General features: G+C 41.9%; 1 protein-coding gene across 1 annotated transcript in view; it reads right to left on the bottom strand.

Moving 5' to 3' along the window:
• Nucleotides 1–56: 56 nt before the first annotated feature.
• LOC111655388 (transmembrane protein 150A-like) overlaps nt 57–23,191 on the bottom strand; it is a 24,681-nt gene continuing 1,546 nt past the window's right edge. Inside the window, exons 2-8 of the mRNA XM_023406756.2 lie at nt 23,027–23,110; nt 17,990–18,037; nt 15,893–15,979; nt 13,290–13,357; nt 8,932–9,059; nt 1,553–1,730; nt 57–1,205 (exon numbers count right to left, since the gene is read on the bottom strand). Of these exons, the coding sequence (XP_023262524.1) occupies nt 955–1,205; nt 1,553–1,730; nt 8,932–9,059; nt 13,290–13,357; nt 15,893–15,979; nt 17,990–18,037; nt 23,027–23,091 (825 nt within the window). The 5' untranslated portion in view covers nt 23,092–23,110 and the 3' untranslated portion in view covers nt 57–954. The remainder of the gene's footprint in view (nt 1,206–1,552; nt 1,731–8,931; nt 9,060–13,289; nt 13,358–15,892; nt 15,980–17,989; nt 18,038–23,026; nt 23,111–23,191) is intronic.

The raw sequence follows: 23,191 nt of genomic DNA, 5'->3' as shown, positions 1-23,191 counted from the left end.
TCATTTTCCCTGAAGGCTGCAGATACACGATGAAAGAAAACCACAAGTAATGTGAATTCTTTTTTACTTATTTGCTTTAATTTGCTGTTTTCTGCTTGTTTACACTGCTGATCTTTATTTTCTGTATATAATCAAACACAGCGTGTTCACTCCCTCCTCTGTAGTTTGGTCACATTAAAGCTGTAACATGTCAGCGTTACTGACTGTTTAAAGACATATAACAAAATATACAACAGAGCTTATTTAGACAATATGAGACAGAAAATGTTTCTGTGGATAATAAAACTTGAATTACAATTGAGATACACTTAAAAAAAAAAAAAACATGGCACATTTCTCAACATGAGGGCAGATACTCCTGCCGTTCATTCTGGGCAAAAACAACAGTTAAACCACTTCAAAATCAAACACATTATTCTTGGCACACAACGACCGTCAATCTATTGTCAGAAGGTTTCTGGAAAACTTCACCTTATTATTGAGGTAAAGAGCAAAAAGCTGATTATGTAACAAAACTTCCTGAGTGGGAACAATACGGAGCTCGATGTCTGAACGTCCAAACATGAAAACAAACAGCAGCTTGGCGAGGAGCGGCGTGTGAGGAGGCACTTCCTGGACGTTCGGTCTGATAAAAGGTCCAGAAATCAGAGGCCGATTGTTTCATTAAGAGAATTAAAACAAACACCGAGGACTGTGTGTGTTTGTGTGTGTGTGTGTGTGTGTGCAGAAAGGCACTGACAATATTGTGCAATGTTTTGTAGTGTTAGCCTGCAGGATCTGTAAAGTCTTTGGTCACTGCTGAGGAGAACAGCTTTGGCGTCGTGGCTGTGTGCAATAGTGAGCGTGCTGATATGCAGGATGCAGCTTCCAGGCTCTAGCTTTTTTTTTTTTCTTTTCTTTTTTCTTTTTTTTCCAGAGTGGTTCATATTTTTGCCCTTTTGACCTCCAGGTCAGTTATAGGATGGATAAACTCTCCGGCTGATGGTGGTTGGACCCGGCGCCAACCACCTCTGTCTTGTGCTCGGAGGCGGAGAAGCCCTGTACGCCCCCTCCTCTGGACAGGACCATCAGCGTGTCCCCCGACATGCCCCCGAACTCGAAGGCGAACGTCCCGTAGAAGAGCATGATGAGCGAGCAGTAGATCCACTCGAAGATGGCGGAGGCGTGCTGCAGGGCGTAGCTCTCCTGGCAGAAGAAAACTCCACCTGGGGATCAGAGGTTAAGGAGAAACAATGGCAGGAGGGAGACCAGATCAGAGAACACATCAAAAAAACTAAAATCTCTGCCTCTTAGGAATCCAGAAATACCCTCAGACACCTGCTTTTTATTGATTATCTTTTATCTTTGCTGACTTATTGGGTCAAGATCTTGGAACTGCAATCAATATCACGTCTTGTTATCTCCTCATGACCTCTGCAGACTCCCAGAGGTTGGAGAAGATTTAGCTCTGCTCACGTAAAGGGGTGTAAAACTGTGTTTTCTCCAGCAGGGGGCCACGTGTCACATCACTCTTTACACGCATTAACTGACATGAGCGTCACAGGAAGGATACTGAGCACCAGGGCGATCAGAGCCAGCAGGGCCATCCCCACCCGCAGGTGACCCACTCGGTACTCCTCCTGGGTCTTGGCCAGTCTGTAGGTCAGAGCCGACTGCAGACACACAAACAGCATGCTGGACGGGAAGGCCACTCCAGCTCCGACGTAGTGGAGGACTTTGGCAAAATCCACCTGTGAAATAAAGAAAGAAACACAAAACAGGGTCTATTTAACCTCAGGGAGAATAAGTGATGTTGGAAGGTTTCATTTTTCCATTTACAAAAAAACCTCACATATGTCATGATGCATAAACAGCTGTAGTTTCTGTCCCTCACTGCACTTTGGTTACTCTTGTTATTTTTAATTTCTTCCCTTTTTTCCCATCTCATATTTCTTCTGCTGGTGGCAAACAGCATCTCTATAGAAGGTAATGTTGCTCAGTCCACCACGGCGGCCCAGGCTCAGATCTCTCTATTAGATATTAATGATGCCCAGAGGACGAATCCCAACCCCTTGACTTTTCTCCTCGTGCCACCAGCAGATCAAAGTTTCCTCTTACCCTGAGAAATAGCCCACAGCATCTTCTGTGGGTTGGAACTAAAGTTTGTGCAGAACATCGTGGTTTCCAAACAACAGATGCAACTTTGGAAACCACAAGACCCGCATTTGCAGGTTTGAATATTTTGACAACTTGTAGATGGATTTGCCATGAAAAAATTCCTAAATGTTGCCATTTTTGTTTTTTCGAGAAATGTCTCAACACGTAGATGGATTGCTACGACATCTAGGGCAGCAGCTCATGATTATTACCATTATCAACTGATTATTTATATATCACAATTAATCATTTTGACTATAAAGTGTCAGAAAATAATGAAAAAAAAACCTTCATAATTCTCCAGAGCCAAAGTCAACGTCTTCAAGTGTCGTGTTTTGTCCAAAACTCTAAGACTTGCAAATCCTCACATATAGGAAGCTGGAACAAGGAAGCATTTTCAGATTAAAAGGATTTTTTGATTATCAAAATAATTGCCAATAATTTTTTTTGCTGATCAGCTAATCAGTACAGCTCTAATGACATTTGGCATAAACATTCACGTCCCCACAGAATTAATTATAACGTCTTCGATGATGATCTGACTTTTCACGTAGCGCCATCCTCAGGCCAACATGGTCATTTATTTCATTCCAGTATTGGTTTATGATGAAACGCCAATAGAACTAATGACATTCCCATCATCCTCTGCTGCTCTTTGTGTTCAGAGCTAATTAGAAAAGGTTACGTTAATGTTAGCATGCTAACACTAAGATGGTGAACATTATACCTGTTTAATATCAGCATGGCTGTGGATCTCTGTTCACAGAAGTATTAGCCATGAATTCTGATGCAGATTTTTCCTTCTTTATCCAAGATAATTGTCTCACATGCATCTGACTATTGATTAGCTATTGATCTGGCACTGATGAGAATCTTTCCTCACTGATAAGATTCTCTTCACAAGCATTGTCTAAACACAATTTTAACCCTCAAACACACGTGCCAATAAGCTTCCCTCAACCTGAAGTCTAAATCTAAAAGACGCTAAACTACTTTTTCCTCATGAGATCCCAAATCATCATCACTTACACCAGAGTGTCATTTCTTGTGGGAACATGTGGAAACAACACAGCTGATTAAAAAAAAACACAAATGACACACAAACACTTATACACGGGTCATGGTGACCTAACACTGGAACTCTGGGTAATCAACTGTTGCAGCCTCATCTAACAGAGAGCGTCACAGGACAGGACAATCTGCACCAGGAAAATATCAGAGAGAGGGGGGGAAAAAAATGATGTGATACCAATTTGAAAAGGCAAAGAGCGAGAGGTGCAACGCAGTGTCAGCTTGAACTCAGCAGCTGATCGGCAGTGAGATAACTGAGGAAGTGCATTAAATCCTCCCTGCATTTATAGTTTTCAAAATAGTTCCTGTAATCTGCGCACAAGCACACACACACACATATTTTGAAATGCAGCAGCTGGTATGATGATAACACATCCTGCACATGGAGTTGAGTGAATGACAGATGCATTGCGAGGGACATCACAGCTGTTTAAGAAGCGTAATTACAGGGAAGAGACACAAAGAACAAGCGAACTGACTGATTTATACGTAAAAGTGAGCTGGGTGTGCAGGAGAGAGATGAAGTACTTTGCAGTGACGAGGCTGCGTCTACAAAATGTCACAACACTTAAATCCAACATGGACGTTGGAAGAAAGAATCTACGTGTTCACCACTTCCTCCAAAAGAAAGGTTCAACCACAGGAAGAAAGTCGAAGTGCTGATGTGTTTATTTTTATTTTTTTGAAGTGCCTGTTTCCGCCTGCAGCCACGTGCACGGCTTCTGCAGAACTCATGTACCAGAGTTCAAGCAGCGAACCAGCAGGGTGAGGAGTCGGACATCTCCCTCCGCGCCCCGCCTCTAGTACATGGTGGAGTATGTGGAGGAGACAGAGGGAAGGTCACAGCCGGTTATCATAGATAATGTGTGAACAATTCTGTCTGAGAAGTGTCCCCTCTCAAGGACGGTTGTATTACTGCAGCTCACACTAACAAGAAAACACACATATGCTAATCTCACTACACTAACCTTGAGCAGGAAAGCAGCTGAAAGCAGGGGGAGCTCCGTTTTTCTCTTGTTTCACTGGAGGAGAGACCACTTGTTGATTCAACATCTGTCTCTGAATCTCTTTTCTTTTAATACTTCTTGTTGCTAACTAGCTATCCATTTTGATACTCCAGTTTTTTACCGTGGATGTAAATTTTTTGCGCAAAATTAGACCGAGATAGCAGCAAGTACACGATGTGTTCCAGCAGGAGCTACTTTTTTTTAGCCCTGACTAATGAAAGCTAAATTTTTGGGGAAATGTGAATAAAATGAAGAAACACCACATCTAGAACATTTTCATTTAGGCTAATGGAATGAAAACATGAAAGTTCGAACTAGAGCTTCAATTATTTTTTGATGAATATGTTCGTTGATTTACAGAAAATTAGTTTCATCATTTTGATCATTTATCAAAAAATGTCAAACACTCTCCATCTTATTCAGCGCTGCACTTCAACAGCAACGCTCCATCTGGGATGTAAACGCTGGCCCTCGAGTGAGCGCGGCTGTTTACCACTCAGCAGATGTGGAGTCAGTAAAACACAGGTTTATACAGTAAAATCAGCCGCTCGATGCCCGTGTTTACTCTGAGGCAAACACCGAGGTTCATTATGTAAGATGGAGCGCAGACAGGGAGGAGGAGGGCACCGCAGCCAATCACCAAAAAAGAGGAGGACCCCCCACCCTCCCCACCCCCTCACCCCCACCCCAACCGCTGGAGTGTGGACTGGATGAAGGACCCTCAGACTGGATGTAGCTGAAGGGGCCGATAGAGCAGGAGGAAGCTGAGACAGCCGCTTCACACAACCACACAGAGGATAGGGCCTCCCAGCAATACTGACCTTCAGCAACTCAAACACACACATGTGACTGAGGATAAGCATTTATATCAGACACACAGCAAAAACACATGGCACAAGTATTCAGAAATTTTTACTTCAAGGTCCCATATTGTATAAGGTGAGATTTCGTTGTTTGTATTTATTTTTATTATATAGCGGGTCTAGGTTTGTAGATGAATACTGTGAAAGTATAGTGTTAAAGGTCCATATTTTCTGTATTTTATTGTCTGTATTCAGAAACTGAGCCTTAAAACGAGCCGTCAGGACTTTTTTAACAACACAACGCTAAGCGGTCATTCCATCATAGCAAGCTACAAGAATCACTGGACATCAGGCAGCCAGTATATCACTGCACAGCACTCCCATGGAGAGTAACATCAGAGACCAATGGCTAAAGTTAACTTTGATGAAATACCAGAGCATTTTTAGTCTAAATTTGACCGTCTGTTCAGCTCATGTTCAGCATCAACTGACCAAGCTACAGCAGTGGGCTACACTCCTTTAACTATGTGGCCAGAAAACAGTAAGTCAATCAAGAGAGATGCTCAGAGGCTGGTTGCTGGTTGCTCCGTAGAGAAGAGCGAGAGAGGAGATGTAAAACTACACTGAGATGGTTTTTGGTTCTTAAAACCACAAATATATCTTCACATCACAACACTTCACATAAAATACTGCCGATAATCAATATTTTTGTAATAACAGTGTATCAAATACAATGGGTCACTCACAGTGATGAAACTACAGCTGAACCTGAGGCTCCTCTCAGCTTCACCTGGATTTATAGTGAGATTCAAGTCATTGTTTATCTGTCCGGCCCACATCTTTACTGTTCTGGCTCACTCTCACTGCTCTTGTTTTTGGCTGCAGCAGGCCTGTTTTCATCTGTAAAAAGCCACAGTCCATGACCTGCCCAGCAGCAAACAGCAGACAGACTAAGTTAGAGATGAATTGGTGAACACAGTGGAGCATTTAGCAGCTAAAGAGCCAGATATTTCCCCAGGAGCTGGAGGAGACCAAACACAGAGCTAAAAGAAGAGGGAATATTGGACACAAACAAATGAACCATGTGTAAATAAGCAACTGTAACACGTTGATCATATCAACTTCAAAATGTACTCAAGTGAAGCACAAATACTCACAAAAGTGAAGTGCAATACTTGAGTAAACGCACTTGGTTTCATTCCAGCAGTGCACGTCTAAACACATAAACGTCACTGTAAATTTGAGGCTACATTCCTGGCAAAAAGCCCCACTGTCAGAACATGTTCAGTGCCAGATTAAACTCAGTCAGCACCTGAGGCCATGAAAACTCCCAGCACTGGAAGGGATGTGTGCAGAGTTATGTGCTTGTGCATGTGTGTGCCTGTACTTTCAGCATGTTCCTGTGTAGAAGCATGCATGTACTGAATGTACAGGTGCTGTCGCTCCTCTTCCTCACAGTAAATCTTTATCACAACCTACAGTAGTTACAACTACTACTATTAAATCATTCTGAGCCTCTTTTCAAAATAAGATTTCCTTTAAACTGAACTTCTCCTGAGCGTACCGAGGGCAGGAACTCCAAACCTCTTGTTTTTAAGATCACACTACCACAGAGAGGCGAGACCAGACGATTTCCAGACAGAACAAACGGAGCATCAAAAGAAATTTGCTTGGAAGATCTATAAAGTGGTGAGAGGCTGCAGGAGAGAAGAACATCAGAGAGGCTCAGCAGCCACGACACCGCCGAGCCTTATCCAACCAGCAGAAACAACACATGCTGTGCACATGCGCCAAGGAGGCGGCCTTCAAGATGCTTAATCCATCATCTGTGACATAATCCAGAAGATTAAGTGATATAATCAGATTATTTTAGTATTAAATTCAATTCTGAATGGTATTTGGGCTTCAAAGCAGGATGTAATAAGACTAAAGTCGTATTTATACTTGCATTAAGTGAAATGGAGCTGATACATGTATGTGTACCTTGGTGGAGGTATGCGCTCCTCAAGTTTGTAGTATTGCTTCATCTGTGTCTGATGAGGTATTTTCTTATGGTGATGGCAGCAGCAGGAGAGAAACAATTAAGAACTCATCCTCTGGGGATCATGAATATTTACAGCAAAATATAATGGTCAAGATGACTCGCACACAGACGCACAGACTCACCAACATCAGCATCAAGAGGCCCTGCTGTCAGCTGTAACCATAGCGACTGATAATCTGGAAATAAAGCCTAAAAGGCATTTGTGTGTGTGAGTGCAGCTTTTATGTTTCCTTCTCGCTTTCAAACGTAGAAACCATCTTCGTCCCATGTTACCTCCATACTTTTTATGTTAGGCCACTGAGACCCTCTGCTTCCTGTTGCCATGGCAATGACCCATAAATCATGTGAAGTCTTATCTAAGCACATTGTGTTAAAGAAGAAAAACATTAAATGGGGAATCATTTAATATTTTTTAACTTGTACTTAATTCTAGTAGCATGTGGGGAGAAGTACAGAATTTAATTGGTATTTTAAAATCTCTGTTTCCAGTATAAAGGCCACATGTTGCGCTGCTACAATAACAAAAGGCCTGCTGACTGTTATTAAACCAGACCTGCAGAAAAGATCAAACACCCACCTCGTTTTCAGACAAAGTTTTACAATTGCCGGGGGCAGAGATAATCACAGCGGTGAGATAGCATCTCTCTGTGTGAATGAATACCAGTTGGAAATTATGTAAGAAATTATGTAACTTACATTTTGAAAGTGCTGCATTTTTGGCAGAGACAAAAAATTCAGGTGATTGTTTTTATGAAATCAAATCCTTGACTGATGTTTTTTCAGTGTGCTCCAACTTTAAAAAAAAAGGTCATTTAAGTGATGTAAGAAACATTTCTTCTGAATACATCGCTGCATTTTGTTTTGTCAACCTTTCTGTTGGACATTTCTCTGTCATAATCCCAGTTTTCTCTTTGGATCCCTGATTCTTTTAATTTTTTATCTCTGATCCTTCGGAGAAACAAAGCAGGGCTTTTCCACAAGAAATGCATTGCTATATAATTAGAGCTGCAGAGCAACAAACTGAGTCTCTCTGGTCTCTGTTTATTGTGTATCTACCCAGTGCTCATCATGCACAGCAGACTACATATAGCTGCTTCATTATATTTTGCCCAGAGACAGATAAAACCAGGACTTCTGTAATACTGTACTTATTTATATATGCATCACATGAGCACAATATAAACTTCAATAATAAATGTTTGAAAACTATAATTGGACAGATGAGACAGATTAGATACCAAATCTGTAGAGTCTACATTATGCCAATGGCTCTGTGACACTGTGGTTGGAGCTAAACTCTGTGTTTGGCAGGTGTAGTGTTTACCATGTTCACCATGTCAATTTAGTGTGTTATCTTGCCAATATTTGCTTATTGGTACTTAACACAGTAGTACAGCTGAGGCTGATGGTGTCATTGCAGGTATTTGGCACGGACGTACTAAGAGAGGGTAAATATACGATTCAGAGATAACTGGTTAGGGATGAAGCCAGGATCAGGTCAATGGAAGGGGAAACAAACTAATTTCCTCGAGGATCTGTTCCTGAGCGTTAGAATCTGACGCCAACGATCAAGAGAGCTGGATACGACGCTGCCACTGAGCCTCGATGCCAATCTCCCCAGTGGCAGCTTGTGGTACTGCAGGGTTTTGTACCTGCAGAACTTTCAGCCATTCAGCTGAATAACCAAAGTGCTGCTATCACTTTCACTACTATCACCCCACAAAGTGAATTATTACACACACACAGTTTGAAGCTGTGTGCAAAGGTCAGTCTGAACACACACATATTTGTTCTGTTATTGTTTCTCTGTGTGTGTGTGTGTGTGTGTGTGTGTGTGTGTCCTGGAGCTTCAATCACACTGTTGATTTACCTGGAAGTTTCCCACCATGATGAGACCAGCGGCACAGATCCATCCGGTGGAGAGGCCGGCCGTGTTGAGGACACAGTTCTGGTGTTTCTCTATGACGTGAGCGTAACGCAGCAGACCGATCAGCATCACTGCAGAGACAGGTACAACAGACATAAGGAGAAAGAAGTGAGAGATGAAGATGGAAGGAGGAGATTCAGTTTGGCCCAAACGTGCTCTCTTCCAGGAACCGTGCCCACACGACAAACTGTAACTGAGGTGTTTATAGTCTGAGTCTCTTCCTGCTTTCTGCTCATGTTAAAGGAGTTCTTTCTCTAAACAGAAGGAAAACAACCTCAGGGTTCCTGATGCATCCACAGACAAACACGTTTTGTTTCAGCAGTCACTCTTTACACACAGTCCACCATTCATCCTCTTTGTTTACTTAAAATGACCTTTAACAAGCTCTGGTTTCTTCCTAATTACAGTGATTCTCTCTGGATACAAAGGTGTAATCTCTACTGTCCTCCTCACCCACAGTCCACGTCAGAGAATGTCATCTACACCTCTGCCAACTTTTTCTCTTCACTCACAGCAAGTTGTTTCACAAGCAGCTGGACATTTTCAAGTATTGTTTGCCCTAGGTTTTTACTCGAGGAAACCACATCCACCTGAATTTACTATAAGGTAAACTGGTTCACCCTCAGAGTTAAAACAATTTGTTAAAGTTCACATTTTATGTGTTTTTATCTTTTTGTAATGCAGAGGAGAAAAGCCAGAATTATATGCTCCCAAGATACGTAATCTAAACCTACGTAGAGAAGGGTGTTATGGGTAACCGCAGGTCACATGTACACCTTCTAATTTTCAGCTACATGTAAATAGAGATGGACGTAGCCTCCGTGACATCACCCACAGGTTTCTGATGAGCGGTTTTGAAGCTCAGAGTGAGCTGCTCCACTGTCGCCATCTTGGCAGTGCCTGACTCCACCAATAACTCCCAGCTAATTCAAAGATGGTCAAAGAGGAGGGGCGTGTGTGGTGCTCAGACTTCATGATGCCAGTTTGTGGCAAGCATATGCTCACCCACCTGTCACTCAAAGAGGCCAAGTTATACATAATTGAGGAATTACGTATAACTTTAAGCCTTAATAAAATGTAAACAGGTGAGTTCTATAAACAGTTTTCATGAAGGAGGAAATTATCTCCAGAGACCAAAACTGTTTTTGTTCCAGGCTGTAAACATGTTTATTTCTGATGTAAAGTTGGACACTTTAACATGGGGGTCTATGGGGATCGACTCACTGTTGGAGCCAGACTCTAGTGGCCGTTAGAGGAACTGCAACTGTATTTGATGTGCACTTTGTTATGCTGTGTATGTGCTGTCAAATTGGTGAAAATGTTTTCTTCATTCGCTTGTGTTTTATATATTTGCAGGTGTTTTTCTAGTTGCAGTGCATTGGGCTCTCAGGGCCACCATACTTTTACATCCTTTACTATTCATAATGAATGTAATTCTCTTATTGTGCTTTTAAATTTTTATGCTTTGTCTTTGAACAAAGTTTCAACTCCAACCTCTCCTGCAGTTTTTTTATATATATTGCTAATGCACAAACAAATAAAAATAAATTTACTAAGATTGACTGCAACCATGCTAAAACAGCGGAATAAAACTATTTAATAATTGCTGATGCTAAAGGCAAAGAGCTTTAATCCTTCACATCAGGCCGGTGAAGCAGCATCAAAGTCACATCCTGATCAGTGGAGCGATGATGCTGCAGATCTCTGTGTGAGCAGATTCCTGATGTCTGTTTACTGAACGCCTCCATCAAAGCTTCACAGCAGTTTCACACCGCTGTAACATCTGCTGCTCATCACGCTGCAAAACTGTTTTGATGCTCATGTTGTGACTCCTACGGCGAGCGCCGGCGGTCAGTTTTTGATCGTCGAGCGTGTGCGGCGATAAGACTCCATGTTTTTGGATTCTGGGTTATCTGCCTGCAGCACAGCCAGGGAGCAACTTTCTCTACAATCACCATTCTTCTCATCTCGAATCACACCACACCTCCAGGTTAAACAAACTGCCTCACAAACAAAAAGTGTGTATTGTTTGTGAGAGTGGAAGAAAAAAAAAAAAGGGGGGAAAGCTTTTGATGCTGGGGAAATTTCCAGAGTGTGAGCGCACACAAACCAACACCATGGCTTTCATTTAGAGCTGAAAGAACGAAAATCTACCGGCAACTACTGTGGTAATCGATTAATCGTTTCAGTTGGTTTTTAAGTAAAAATACCATGTATTCAGCTTCTCAAGTATATTGCTTTTTGTGTCACAATTTTTGGATCAAGTTCCAAGTTGTTAAAATACCCAGATCTGTTAATGTCTCTTAGATCATCTATTTGGCCTCTACAGACATCTGCAAAGAAAACAAGACCAGGTCAAAACCTAGTATGTGGCTGGACCGTGTGTGGTCAAATGTGTGAGACTGATGATGTAGTAGAAAACTGTTGTGGAAAGATTGTTAACAACTACTTTCCATGAAAAGTAAAAAGTCACCAAAAAGTTCAAAAGTTCAAAAACTAAGTTGACAACCCTGTAAACGCCCCCTGGTTAAATAATGGAAAGTGTTTGCACCAATTCATTTTGAAAGAGTAACAGCCAATGGTGTAACTTCATCACTCAGCCACTCAGTCATAACATTTTGTCTTAACAATTTGTGTTTCTAAGGCTGGACTCGCTGTTGTTGTCCAGCCAGAAAAACTGGTGATTTATCCAAACACATTCCGACTCACTGACACCGACAACCTTCACTTTCCAAACTTTCCAAAGTGTGGATACATTTCACCAAAGTCAACAAAACAACTGTAAAATACAATATCTGTGGTTTGAAGCTACAAGGCAGGAGGGAACAACAGTCCCTTCCTTACCTACTGGTCATCATGTTAAAGTAAGAAATGTTTTGGTAACTTGAGAATGACAGCTGCTCAGTCTCAACCTCCTGCTGGTGATGCAACATCCATTTCACCTTCAGGTAACGGCAACTGCATTGTGCATGCAGAAGAATTAATACAACTTCTATCATTTCCACTGTGTTGTTGAACTTTATTCTGCAGCTTTTGCAGAAACATCGGCCAGTATCTTGCTGTCTTGGTTTTGTGAAGTCATGAAGGATGACGGGACGCTCAGTGGTGTGTTAGAAGATAAATACCACACACACAGGAAAAAACCCTGATCTCAGACAAGTTAATGGGCTCGTTAAACGTCCGTGGATTCCAGCATTTTCTCACAAAACCTATGAAAACCAGGTGTGTTCTGGTGATACGTCGAACAAATGACACTGAGCAAATACACAGCTTCAGTCAAACAGTTCTTGCAACATAATGCATCAAGCCAGAAATACAGGACTATATATTTCCTCGGTATTGTACAGTTTTAATCTCCTCTCCTGTTGATGTTAGTCTGCTGTCAGCAGTGTGTCCTGCAGAGATGAGCCTACGTGATACGCAGCACTTCACGCTATATTCATCTAACAAACCCAGTTCCTGTGAAACACTACATCAAAAAGTTGGACAGCGCTGCTCAAACAAACAGATCCACATGAAGAATCACAAACACTGACTGTTGTTACCTAATGATGCCACTTTCTCTCTTCAACTGCAAGAGCTGAGATATCACTGCACCGTTCTCAGGCTTGAAGCTTTTTACTCTGCACAAACACAGAGGCTTTATACAGCTATAAAATTGTGACATGAGCTCCCAACACATCATGCAAACTAGTTGTTTAGTTAAACTTTTGCTGCAAAACCAGGTGCAAAATCAATGTAGTGAGCTCCACTCTCCACCTGAGAGAACACGCCGCCGTCTCCAGTGTTGGTGTAAAAGACCTAAAGTCCTCCATGTTAAAAGCTCAGTAGACTAAAGTTTACTAGAGAGCAAATTCTCAGAAAATTTTATTTAGCAAATAAAGGAAAAAAAATCAATAGGCGTTCTGCACAGCGAGCGATGAACCCTGGGTAAACCACCCAAAATAGACGGTTCAAAGCAGGACTGGCACACAGCGGAGCAGAGCAGCTGCCCTCATGGTCAGAGGTTGAATGCTCGTGGGTCATGTGAGGCATAAAAATGCACCATTCATGGCAAAGGGTAAATTTTCTCCTCGGTGAGAGGGGGGGGGGGGGGGGGGGGGTGAAGCAGTGGATTCTGGGGGAACGGAGACTTGGCTGGAGCCACTACAGCTGAAAAAACAAGTCTGAGGTCTTGAGCGTACAGCAAAGAGCAGCATGTCGGGTAAATGTGTGTGAAGATGTACTAGAGCCACGTTCTGTGTACACAAGCGTCTAAAAGTGCACCTGACTGAATACTTTTACTCTGTACTGATACTCACCCATGAAGGAGCCGGTGCTGCATATGAGGCTGAAGAAGCAGCTCTCAGGTGGAAGAGTTCCACATTTACTGCAAAAAAAAAAGAGGAGAGGAGGGTAGTTAGTCTGGGCTGGCTTCCAGGCTCAGTGGGCTAAAGTTCAATCAGGTTCTCAGAGTTCAAACCAGATCCTGCATGTTTCCCCACTTTTGGTTTTTGGTCCTATGTTTTTTACCGTGCAGCTCTCTCTCAGCCAGGAATGGCTTAAAAATAGTCATGAAAAAGCACAAAGACCTTATATGAGTCCATATTTACTCTGCGGTATTAAAACCATGCCAGTGTTTTGTTTTGTTTTTTTTTTCCTGGATAGCAGAGAAACGCTTGTCTATAAATGGAGAGCGACAGTCTCAGTGGGAGGTCGGGGACAGAACGACACTGAGATCTTTATCTGCAGATCAAAAGCTGCATGAAAAATGCTCCGCAACTAAAACATGAGGACTAAAACGAGTACTAAAGACACGCTGACGACCTCTTCAGCAGATTTTTTCCTTTAGTTGCAACTAAAGAAACGAGAGCTGTGAGTTTGTCCTGTTTGCATTTTGCGTCTCAGTGTGGTGACGGATCCGCTCCGCTCAACAAAAGCTCTTCTTCCTGTCCAGGTCAAGAGGTCATCCCTCCTGACTGTGAGCCTCTGTCGGGCAAGTGTGGACTCATCTCACAACAACTCGCAACTCTGCAGCTGCTCAACAATCAGAGAAATGTGTCCAGCAAGAGCTCAACTCAATCTGGATCTTTAAATGTGTCCATTTGACTTATAATGTGTTTTTCTTCAACAGTGTTGACTGTTCAGACGTGGAATGTAAAACACTGCATCTGTTACAGTGGTGGCTTTTTCTCATTCAGACATAGATGACTGTGAAAGCACATCTAGGTAAAGAGATAAAGTTTGCGTGATAGTAAGTGAACAGCAGTGAGGTAAAGTTGATATAATGGTAAAGAAGAGGAAGAGCGTTTTCTGTTTTTGCACCATTAGTGTCACTTTCTCCCTCTTTGGATTCCTTCAGTGTCAGAGGTTCAGGAGGTTTTTACCTGGAGCCGAATTATTCACAGAGGTCTCCTCCTCTCCAAAACAAAGAGACTGGGGGATTACAACCGTTAAAAACACTAAATAAAGCAGTTTCACGTTAAAAAAATCAGTGAATCTCTCAGTGGACACGGGACGTTCGGAGGGGCTGGGAGCCGAGCTGTTGCTCACCTCTGCTCAGCTTGTTTCTCTGATGGAGCTTGTGGCAGACAAGCACAATGCCGATGCATGTACATAGGAGACTGAAGGACAAGATGTTAGGTTGGGACTCTCGCTTCACGCTCACATGCTGTGTGTAAAGCATTTCGCTGCTGCAGGGAGGAGAAGATTGTTTTTACGGAGCAATCTGATATGAGAAGACGTCGACATTGGCAATATCTTCGTTTATTGGAACTGATTTTATTTTCTTTGTGAATAAGAGATGAAGATTTGGGGGAATAAATGTGTTACAGTGATGTTAGAAAGATAGAGGTTAAAGGTGTTCATTTCTCTCTGTCTCTTCATGTTTTTGCTGCTGCTGCTTTTATTTTAATCTGAAGACTTTCAGTTCAGTGATACAGGAAGTGACACAGAAACGTAACTGGATTGCCATCGTACCTTTCAGGTTAAAGCGCTCAGGGTACTTATTCAGACATGAGGCCGATTTGTTAACTTGCCATTCGATAAAGGTAAAGCTTTGCATGTCTGACTGTCTGGTCTCGTCCAGCATTTTTGTTGCTTTACTTCCTGTTTTTATTTTTGCGTTGCTCACCTTCACTTCTCATTTCAGATCCCTTCTTCCTGCCTCCGTGTGATTGTGTGCCCAGCCCTGAGGTGTTTCACCTGTGTCCCATTATGCCTGCCTCCCTTGTGTATTCAGTCTGTGTGCTCCAGGTTCCCTGCGTCAGTTCGACTGTGAGTCTGGAGTTAAACCTTTCAGCTTTTTCCTCTTCTTTAGTGTTTGTCTGCGGAGTCGTGTGCTTGAGTCCATCGCTGTGTTTCGTCACCGTCCACAGATATTCCAGTAACAAAGGTGCATTTTGTCCCAGTTTTTCTCTCTAAACACAGTGTGTGTGTGTGTGTGTGTGTGTGTGTGTGTGTGTGTGTGTGTGTGTGTGTGTGTGTGTGTGTGTGAGCGCGTGCACGCAATGTATAAAACACAATGTGCTCTGACATCTGTCCTGTTGCCGTTTGGGTTCAATAGAAGAGGGAAAAACAACAAAACCAGACATGGTAGAACTCATAAAAATGACTGACGGAAACCACGGACCGCTGCTATTTCACGTTATTCGATACCCGTGGTCACATCGTGTGTACAGTGTGTGCTCTGTGGCGCTTCAATGAAATTGTTGTTGTTTCAAGAGCAGAAAGAGGATCTTCAGTCACTGATTTACCACCGCGGTTTCAGAGAAATCGCACTTTCAGCAACTCGATGTCAACTACGGTGATTGTTTGATTCACGTACAGAAACCAGATAGCTGTGACCTATGTTAAACACACAGCAGCAGCTTTGCTAAATGAATAAAATGACTCCTGTAGCACCTGCAGAGGTGGGAACACTCACCTGATGAGCGGTATGTTGTCCAGGGTGCAGCACAGCACAGGACCCCTCTGCAGTGGAAGCTGCTCCTCACATGACTCATTATAAAGCCTTTAAACACACACATGGACACGCTAACTTCATACTGTATGTGTGATTATAGACACTTGTTTAAAAGAAACCCGCTCATCTTTAAAATAGTTCAAAGTTAGATAAAAAATAATCCCTCATTTCAGGTCAAATCTTTACTTTTACCCATTATGCTTCATAATGAGCGTCTCATGATGCAGGACGACCAAAGAAAACAAACTCTGTTAATGGTTTGAGCATCGAGGGTCTCATGTGGCGCATCACGGCTCCTGCTCTACACAAACCACAGTAGAAAATTAACCCAAAGTACTTTTAGGTGAAAGGTCTGTTAAATGTTAAATTACACATAGTGTTTAAAGCTGAGTTGTGTGTGTTGTTGTGATTAGGAAACTGTGAGGATCATCTTTATAATATGAGAATCCCCACATCAGAATGCATTAATTAAAAGTAAATGAAAAGAGGCATTAATAAGCACATAGATGGGAATCAGGGTAAATAAATTGTGTTTTTGTTTTTTACTTTCTTTACATTTCTGGTTGATGGATTCATTTAAATATTTGTATCTCTTACACTTCACAGATTGTTTATTGTTTATATTCTCTTATAACAGCTGCTAACGCTAACTTTAGCTTTGTAGCTCCTTTAAATCCAACTGTATGCTCTTACAGTAGAAAATAAAAGTAACTTTGTCTTTTTTATTAAAACAAAAAACTAAATATCTTCATACCAATGAAACTAAAACTCATCATCTTGTATTTTAAACACGTAAGAAAAATATGAAAAGAAATACATCACGTGACTAAATCTTATAAATCACAGATAAGGGGATGGTAATCTAATATTTTTCTTATATCATAACATAAGAGCTTTAACCTAAATTCACAAACCTTTCCCCTGAGAAACTCTATGTTCTTTACACAGGTTGTTGCAGGGGTTCTGCAGAGGTCTACTGATAGTTTTTATGGTTCTGTACCAGGCGGGAAGGTGCTTTTATTAAAGAATCCAGCATGTGATTTTACTCCATGTTTAGATTTCACATACCACACAAGTCACTCCACATCAGAGATGATACCTGACATGAGTTTGGATTCCTCCTCTTTCTATTTAAACCGATGTGTTTGTCTTTATCTCTGCAGAAACCATCCAAACCCCCCCCCCAACTCCCCCCCCCACATACGCTTCTACACGTTAACATTTGCCCCTGCAGCACTTTATTTTCTTAATTCCCCCCGTCTTGATCTCTACGTTCTTTCTCCATCTCGTGCCTCGTCGTGTTTGAATTAAGACGGACGGACTTGGCAGGAAGTGCTGGGGCCTCTGTGATGTAGGTTGAGAAAAGATTCCTTGGGCAAAATGAGTCTTTTCCTGGATTAATGCTACATAAACACGCCAGCTGAGAGAAGTGGTGGTTTTCCTTCTACGGTTTTCACAGTTTCACAGCAGGCATCCGTGTGGTGATTACTCATGATCAATGAACGACTTTTTTTCTTTGTTTGGTCATCGTTTTGAGCTTCCCTACCCAAAAACTGTTGGGTCCTGTTTGAAAATGAAGATAATAAGAAAACTCCTCACAAGTCGTTTGTTCAGTTTATGTTTAAAACAGAATATGTAAATGAGAACTACTAAATCATGAGTTTGGTATATTTAACTACAGGGGTGATGAAGATATTTAGCTGTCTGAAGCATTAGTGTGGACACTAAATGATCAATATTGTGGTTTGAAATTTAGCTTTTTTAGCGTGGACATATTCTGAGGATTAAATAAACTTCAGGATTAATTGTGTCCAACTTAATTATTGTTGGTGTCAGGAAGTGTTAACTTTATGTTAACACTTGGAAGTGGTGAATGAACCAGAACAGTAAAGACGCGGTCCAGATAAACAATGAGCTGAGACTCACTGTAAAGATCTGTAAAAGTCAAGGGGAGCTGATAATTCTCTGTTGGTTCATCCCTATGAGTGATTGTGTGTGTGTGTGTGTGTGTGTGTGTGTGTGTGTGTGTGTGTGTGTGTGTGTGTGTGTGTGCTGTACCAGTTGTGCACAGGGCAGACATGCTGGTTGTACAGGGCCATGGCGTATCTGTTAAAGCAGAGAAGAAGAAGAAGTGAACAATCAGTTGAACAAGAAGGAAAAGATAATATCTTGATTTGCTCTGGACACAAACTTTCACTGTCACAACAACCTCTGTAATGTTTAATAAAACTGATCTACAGTAGAAGTGAAGTTCTGTTTTACCTACTAAAATAGAGTACTTGACAGCACCGTCACATAAGGAATCAAAGTTAATGTCAGTCCAGCCTCTGAAGTCACATGAACGAGCAGCGTTTCTTTCACAGACTGAGGACACTTGTCTTCGTCATAGTTGTCCTGTGTGCAGAGGCTGGCTGTATTTTAACCTGAGCTCTGACGTCAGAGGAGCCGCTGCTGCTTTTTAAAACCTCTTAAATCTGTCGACTACACACTCACCACAAGCCTGAGATAATTCATTACACACACAAATACACTGTGAATCACAGTGTGGGAGAATGAGGCTGAGAGTCTTGCTCAGGAGTAGGAGGGACCGAGCAGCAAATGTACAGAGTCTCAAACTTGATTCTCAGTGGATGGTTAATATCGGTCTGTTGGTCCAGACTGTAATATCTCACCATCTAATGCATGAATTTCCATAAAATTTTGTACAGACCTTCATGGTTTTCAGTGGATGAATCCTACTGACTTTGTTGATCCTCTGACTTTTCATCTCGTGCCATCATGAGGTTTTGTGCGAAAAAGGTTCACCAAATACTCGCTTGATTGCTATGAAATCTGGTACAGATGTTCATGTTTCCCTCAGGATCATATGTAAAAACTTAAGTGATCCTCTGACTTTTCATCCAGCGTCATCATCAGGTCAACATTTTTTTCAAAAAAAATACCTTCAAAACTAATGTTTGCAAGGCTAAAGATGGAGAACATTAAACATTATAAAAAGCCGAAGTGAAACCAGAACATCCAGGTTCTGTTTCAGATGTAAGAACATCAAACAAAGCCATTCTCAGTATGTCTTGTGGCTCAAATCATGTGTTTAGATCAGGATAGAAGTTTTTTTGAAAAACTATTTAAAGGTCCCATACAGTATAAAAGTAGATGTCCATGTGTTGTTTAATATTAAGCAGGTCTAGGTTCTATATTAATACTGTGAAAGTATCAGACACAGCCTGTGTTCAGAAACTGAGCCTTAAAACCAGCCGTCAGGACTTCTGTGTCTCTCAGCCACGCCCCAAGCCCCGCCCACCTGGACCCACAATCCAACCTTGCAGGATTTGGTTTCTCTGAGTGCTTACCTGAAATCTGCTAAAGTTTTATTGGATCACTCAGCCAATCAGAAAAGAGGCTCAGAGCCTCCTCTCTTCTGATTGGCTCACCAACCTGTTTTTACTGGAGCTCCATGAAAGAAGCCTGAGAGAGGAGATGTAAAACTATATTGAGATGGTTTTCGGTTCTTAAAACCACAAATATATCTTCTTATGGATCAACACTTCAAAAAAACACAGGAAAAGGTTAAATATGGGACTTTTAATATAATTGTTTATTCAGTATTTCTGTTTTTAGCAGCCTTTAACAAGCACAATTTCCTATAAGTCCTAGATGTTCATGGGTAAGTGTTACAGCTCAACAGAAGAGATGAGTCCATGAGTGAGTCGAGCTTTCAGACAGCAGAGACTACAACCAGAAAGTTGAAAGAGTTGGTGAGTTTTATGATTATTGAAAAAACTAAGATACAATGACATAATCAGCCACTTTGCAGCACTTGTAAATGTTCATAGTAAATGTAGATTTTTTTTTCCGTACTCACAAAGGAATCTTTGTTTAACCTTGTTACGATCATGAAGGTTTACCGTCGGCTGTGGTGGAGTTTCAAGTAAACCCCCAGGAACAGGCTTGATTTTTCCAGAAAGGTCAATGAAATGCTGCACGAGAGATTGCACTGCGTTACAGAAGGTAGTGGGACAGAGGCCAGTCCAGACTCTTAGTCACTGCATGTAAACATGTGATCTGACACTTAAACACACCATGGGTAAAAGACAGGAGATTCTCAACCACTGACACAGACATGTTGAGCCACAGATAAGATACTGACAGGAATCGAGAAAACAGGCTACTCAAAAAGTGAAAATCAAACATGTGATAGTTGGAGTGGATCTACTGATCACTGATAACAAGGGGACTCTCAGGTCAGAGGAATTGATCTGTGTTTGCTTGAACAAACAGGAATCACGGCACTTTGGTCTGAACTAGTGTTTCTGTGCAGTTTAAGTTATTTACTTGGATTTGGATGAAATGTTATTTTTGTTTTCAGTCTTTCCCACCAAAACTTCACAAGCCTCAGTTTCTGTTTCTGGGTCAACAACAGCACTCGAAAAGGCTGAAGCAGGGCAGGTGTCGACATGTATGAAGAACAACGGGACTGACAGAACGAGGGGGGGGGGGGTCACAGACTCATCTCTGATGGACAAATCTTCAGAGACCTGCCGTGAAAAAAAACCCTGCGTCCACTTTAGCGAAGGTGTGAAAAGCTTCTCGCAGAGCAGACTGTGTCGGCCCGCTCACACCGAGGAAGGAGAGGAGGAAGAGGCGAAACAGAGACCAGCTGACGTTAAACTTAAAGAAAAAAGTGAAGCATCTCAACATCCTAAATCTGCAGAGGGTGTATGAAGGTGTTGTTGTCGCGTGCAGCCGGCTGGGTTTGTACAGGGGGTTTATCTCAGTGGATACAGTCTGAGTCTCTGGTTTGTAGTTTTAAAATCCCTGAGAGTTAATTGCCTGAAACAATAACTGGAAAAAGTGACTGTGAGCAGCCAGGGGAGACTTTAAGGCGACTATCTGATTCTGTGGGACATGTATGTTGTTTTTGATAATTAGATTATCATTGGCCTTTTCTACTGCCCCTCGAATACACACACGTGAGTTACATGAGATGTAAATGAAGGTGTGTAAGATAAGAGGGTGACTCCAGGACTTTAGTACTGAACTTCCATAAATGAAGGGGACTTCCAGAGACAGATAAAAACAGATAACTGTCGACAGTGATGCAGCAGAGACGGAGGTAACTTTGACTCCATGTCCCCCGGGCTGAGACAACATTAAAGGAACAGTTTTTCCAAAACAATGACGCAAACCCAGCCCAGAGTGTGAGGGGCTGTGTGCCACAGTATCAGTGAAGCTATGAGGATAACCTTCATAAAATACAATACAGCTGAACACACAGCAGAGCAGTCATTAACCTATTTACGTCCGCGCCTCTTATCATCAGATGTTGGCTGTGAAGCAGTGTTGTGGAAGATTTAGCAGTTTTCATGTTGTTCAGGTGTTTCACTGTGGATGAAGGACCCGATGAAACCAACTTGAAAAGTGTGGGCGCACAACAAAACAGTTTTTTTTTTTTTTTTTAAATTTAAACAGCTTGATGTGGACATAGTCTCATAGGGGTGGTGAATGAGTGAACGGCAGACACAGCTAACATGGCTCTGTCCTGTCGTCACTGTATGGTTGCTAGGAAACCAGTGGAGACTTCAGGAAGTCAACAGCCCAGCACTGAATTGTTACAACTCAGTTTATGCACAGGTTATTACCTTTGGAGACAACCAGGCTAGCTGTTTAAAGTCAACCGGATGATAAGAGAAATCCAAACTCACATTACCTCCTTTATTTTTTTGTGCAATTCAGGATTACGGAGGACTTTTCAGTCGTCTTCAACAGCTCTTCCAAAGGTAATGATGATACTGGATGTGTAAAATAGCTGACAATAACTTCTTCTCCTTCAGTCTACCATCGCTCTCTTAAATCTTCTGTTCCACCTCCTGGAGAGTGGCAGGATTTATTACTGTTCTTGAATTTAAGTAAATGTTAAAGATCTTGGAAAGCAGCCATCTTAAGTGGATATTTTTAAGTTATTTTCTGCAGAGTTTGACAGTTTTCTTGACCTATTTATTTCTGTATTGTATTTCTTGCCATAACCCTGTTTTTACGCTGCTTTATGGGGCATTAAATTAGCTATTTTCACCAGGAGTTGTCTCCAGAGACGGAAAGCAACACCAATGTTAACTCTTGTTTCTATCACTTTTTTCTTCTGCTGAAGTAGAACAAGCTAGCTCGTCACTTTCTGATAGTGACTCACTGTAGCCTCCAGTCTGCCCTGAAGAAGTAGTGTTGCTCAGAGGGCATATTATAACCTCTTGTCTTGTAAACGCAACAATGTCTGAAGCTGTTGTCAAGCGACAAGTCACCTCCACCTGCTCCTGGCAAGAAACCATGTTCAGTGGCAGAAAAATGTACAAATATCCCCTTCAAAGTGAAATGTTTATCTCCATGAAAATTCTATATGTTTAAAAAAAGGAAAAGCAAATGACACAGAGCCAAGCTGTTTCCCCTTGTTTCCAGGTTTTACGCTAAGTTTTAAACTAGAGTGGTATCAACCTTCTTGTTTAATTCTCCCAAAATATCAGATTTTTCCTTTGAGGATGTTTTTCTTTAAGATATCTCCCCTTGATTTTGTACATTAATTCTTGCATTACATTCAATTCTGTAGAAAATTGTTACAGATGTCGTTGATGTTTCCTCCAAATTGGCACTAAAGCAGCTCCCAGCACCTGTTGCTGATGCTGAATGACCCTGTCTGCTCATTAGGACCACAGAAGAAGCAGCTCTGACTGAGTAATGCTGCTGCCATGTGAAGAGCTACAGATGGGACTGCTGTGTGTGGGCAAGTGACTGAGTTTAAAACACAGGGACACACATGCCAGACCAGCCAGAAGGAATTTCAACCATGACTGTTCTCCCACACAATTGCAGAATAAACAAGCTGTTGCTGTTTTCCTTCCAAAAAAGGAAACGCTTTTACATATATGAACTTCGTGCGGCCAGCAGAGGTCATCGCCATCAGTGCAGCGATAACAGGTGCTTATGTACAGACAACTGGAGCTCTGAGCTGCAGCACTTTGTACCTCGAAGTTTGCCTACAAATGTTGAACATGAAAGACAAGCAATGACAAGCTGATGTATATATTTACATAAGTCAGAGGTACTTACACAACCCATATTCCAGTGATGGTGAAGACAGGCAGGCTGACAGGAAGGATCATCCAAACGGACATGATGACCACCTGGAGGTCGCTACAGTTAAAAAACAACAAACACCACACACACTGTAAGTTCACCAGGGTCGTATCAGCACATCCTGTCGGGGGGGGGGGG

This window comes from Seriola lalandi, unplaced genomic scaffold (genome assembly GCF_002814215.2).
Source record: "Seriola lalandi dorsalis isolate HSWRI2012SDOR001 ecotype SW California unplaced genomic scaffold, Sedor1 jcf7180002054317, whole genome shotgun sequence".
NCBI classification, from domain to species: Eukaryota; Metazoa; Chordata; class Actinopteri; order Carangiformes; family Carangidae; genus Seriola; species Seriola lalandi.
This window is presented reverse-complemented; position numbering and strand designations above follow the sequence as displayed.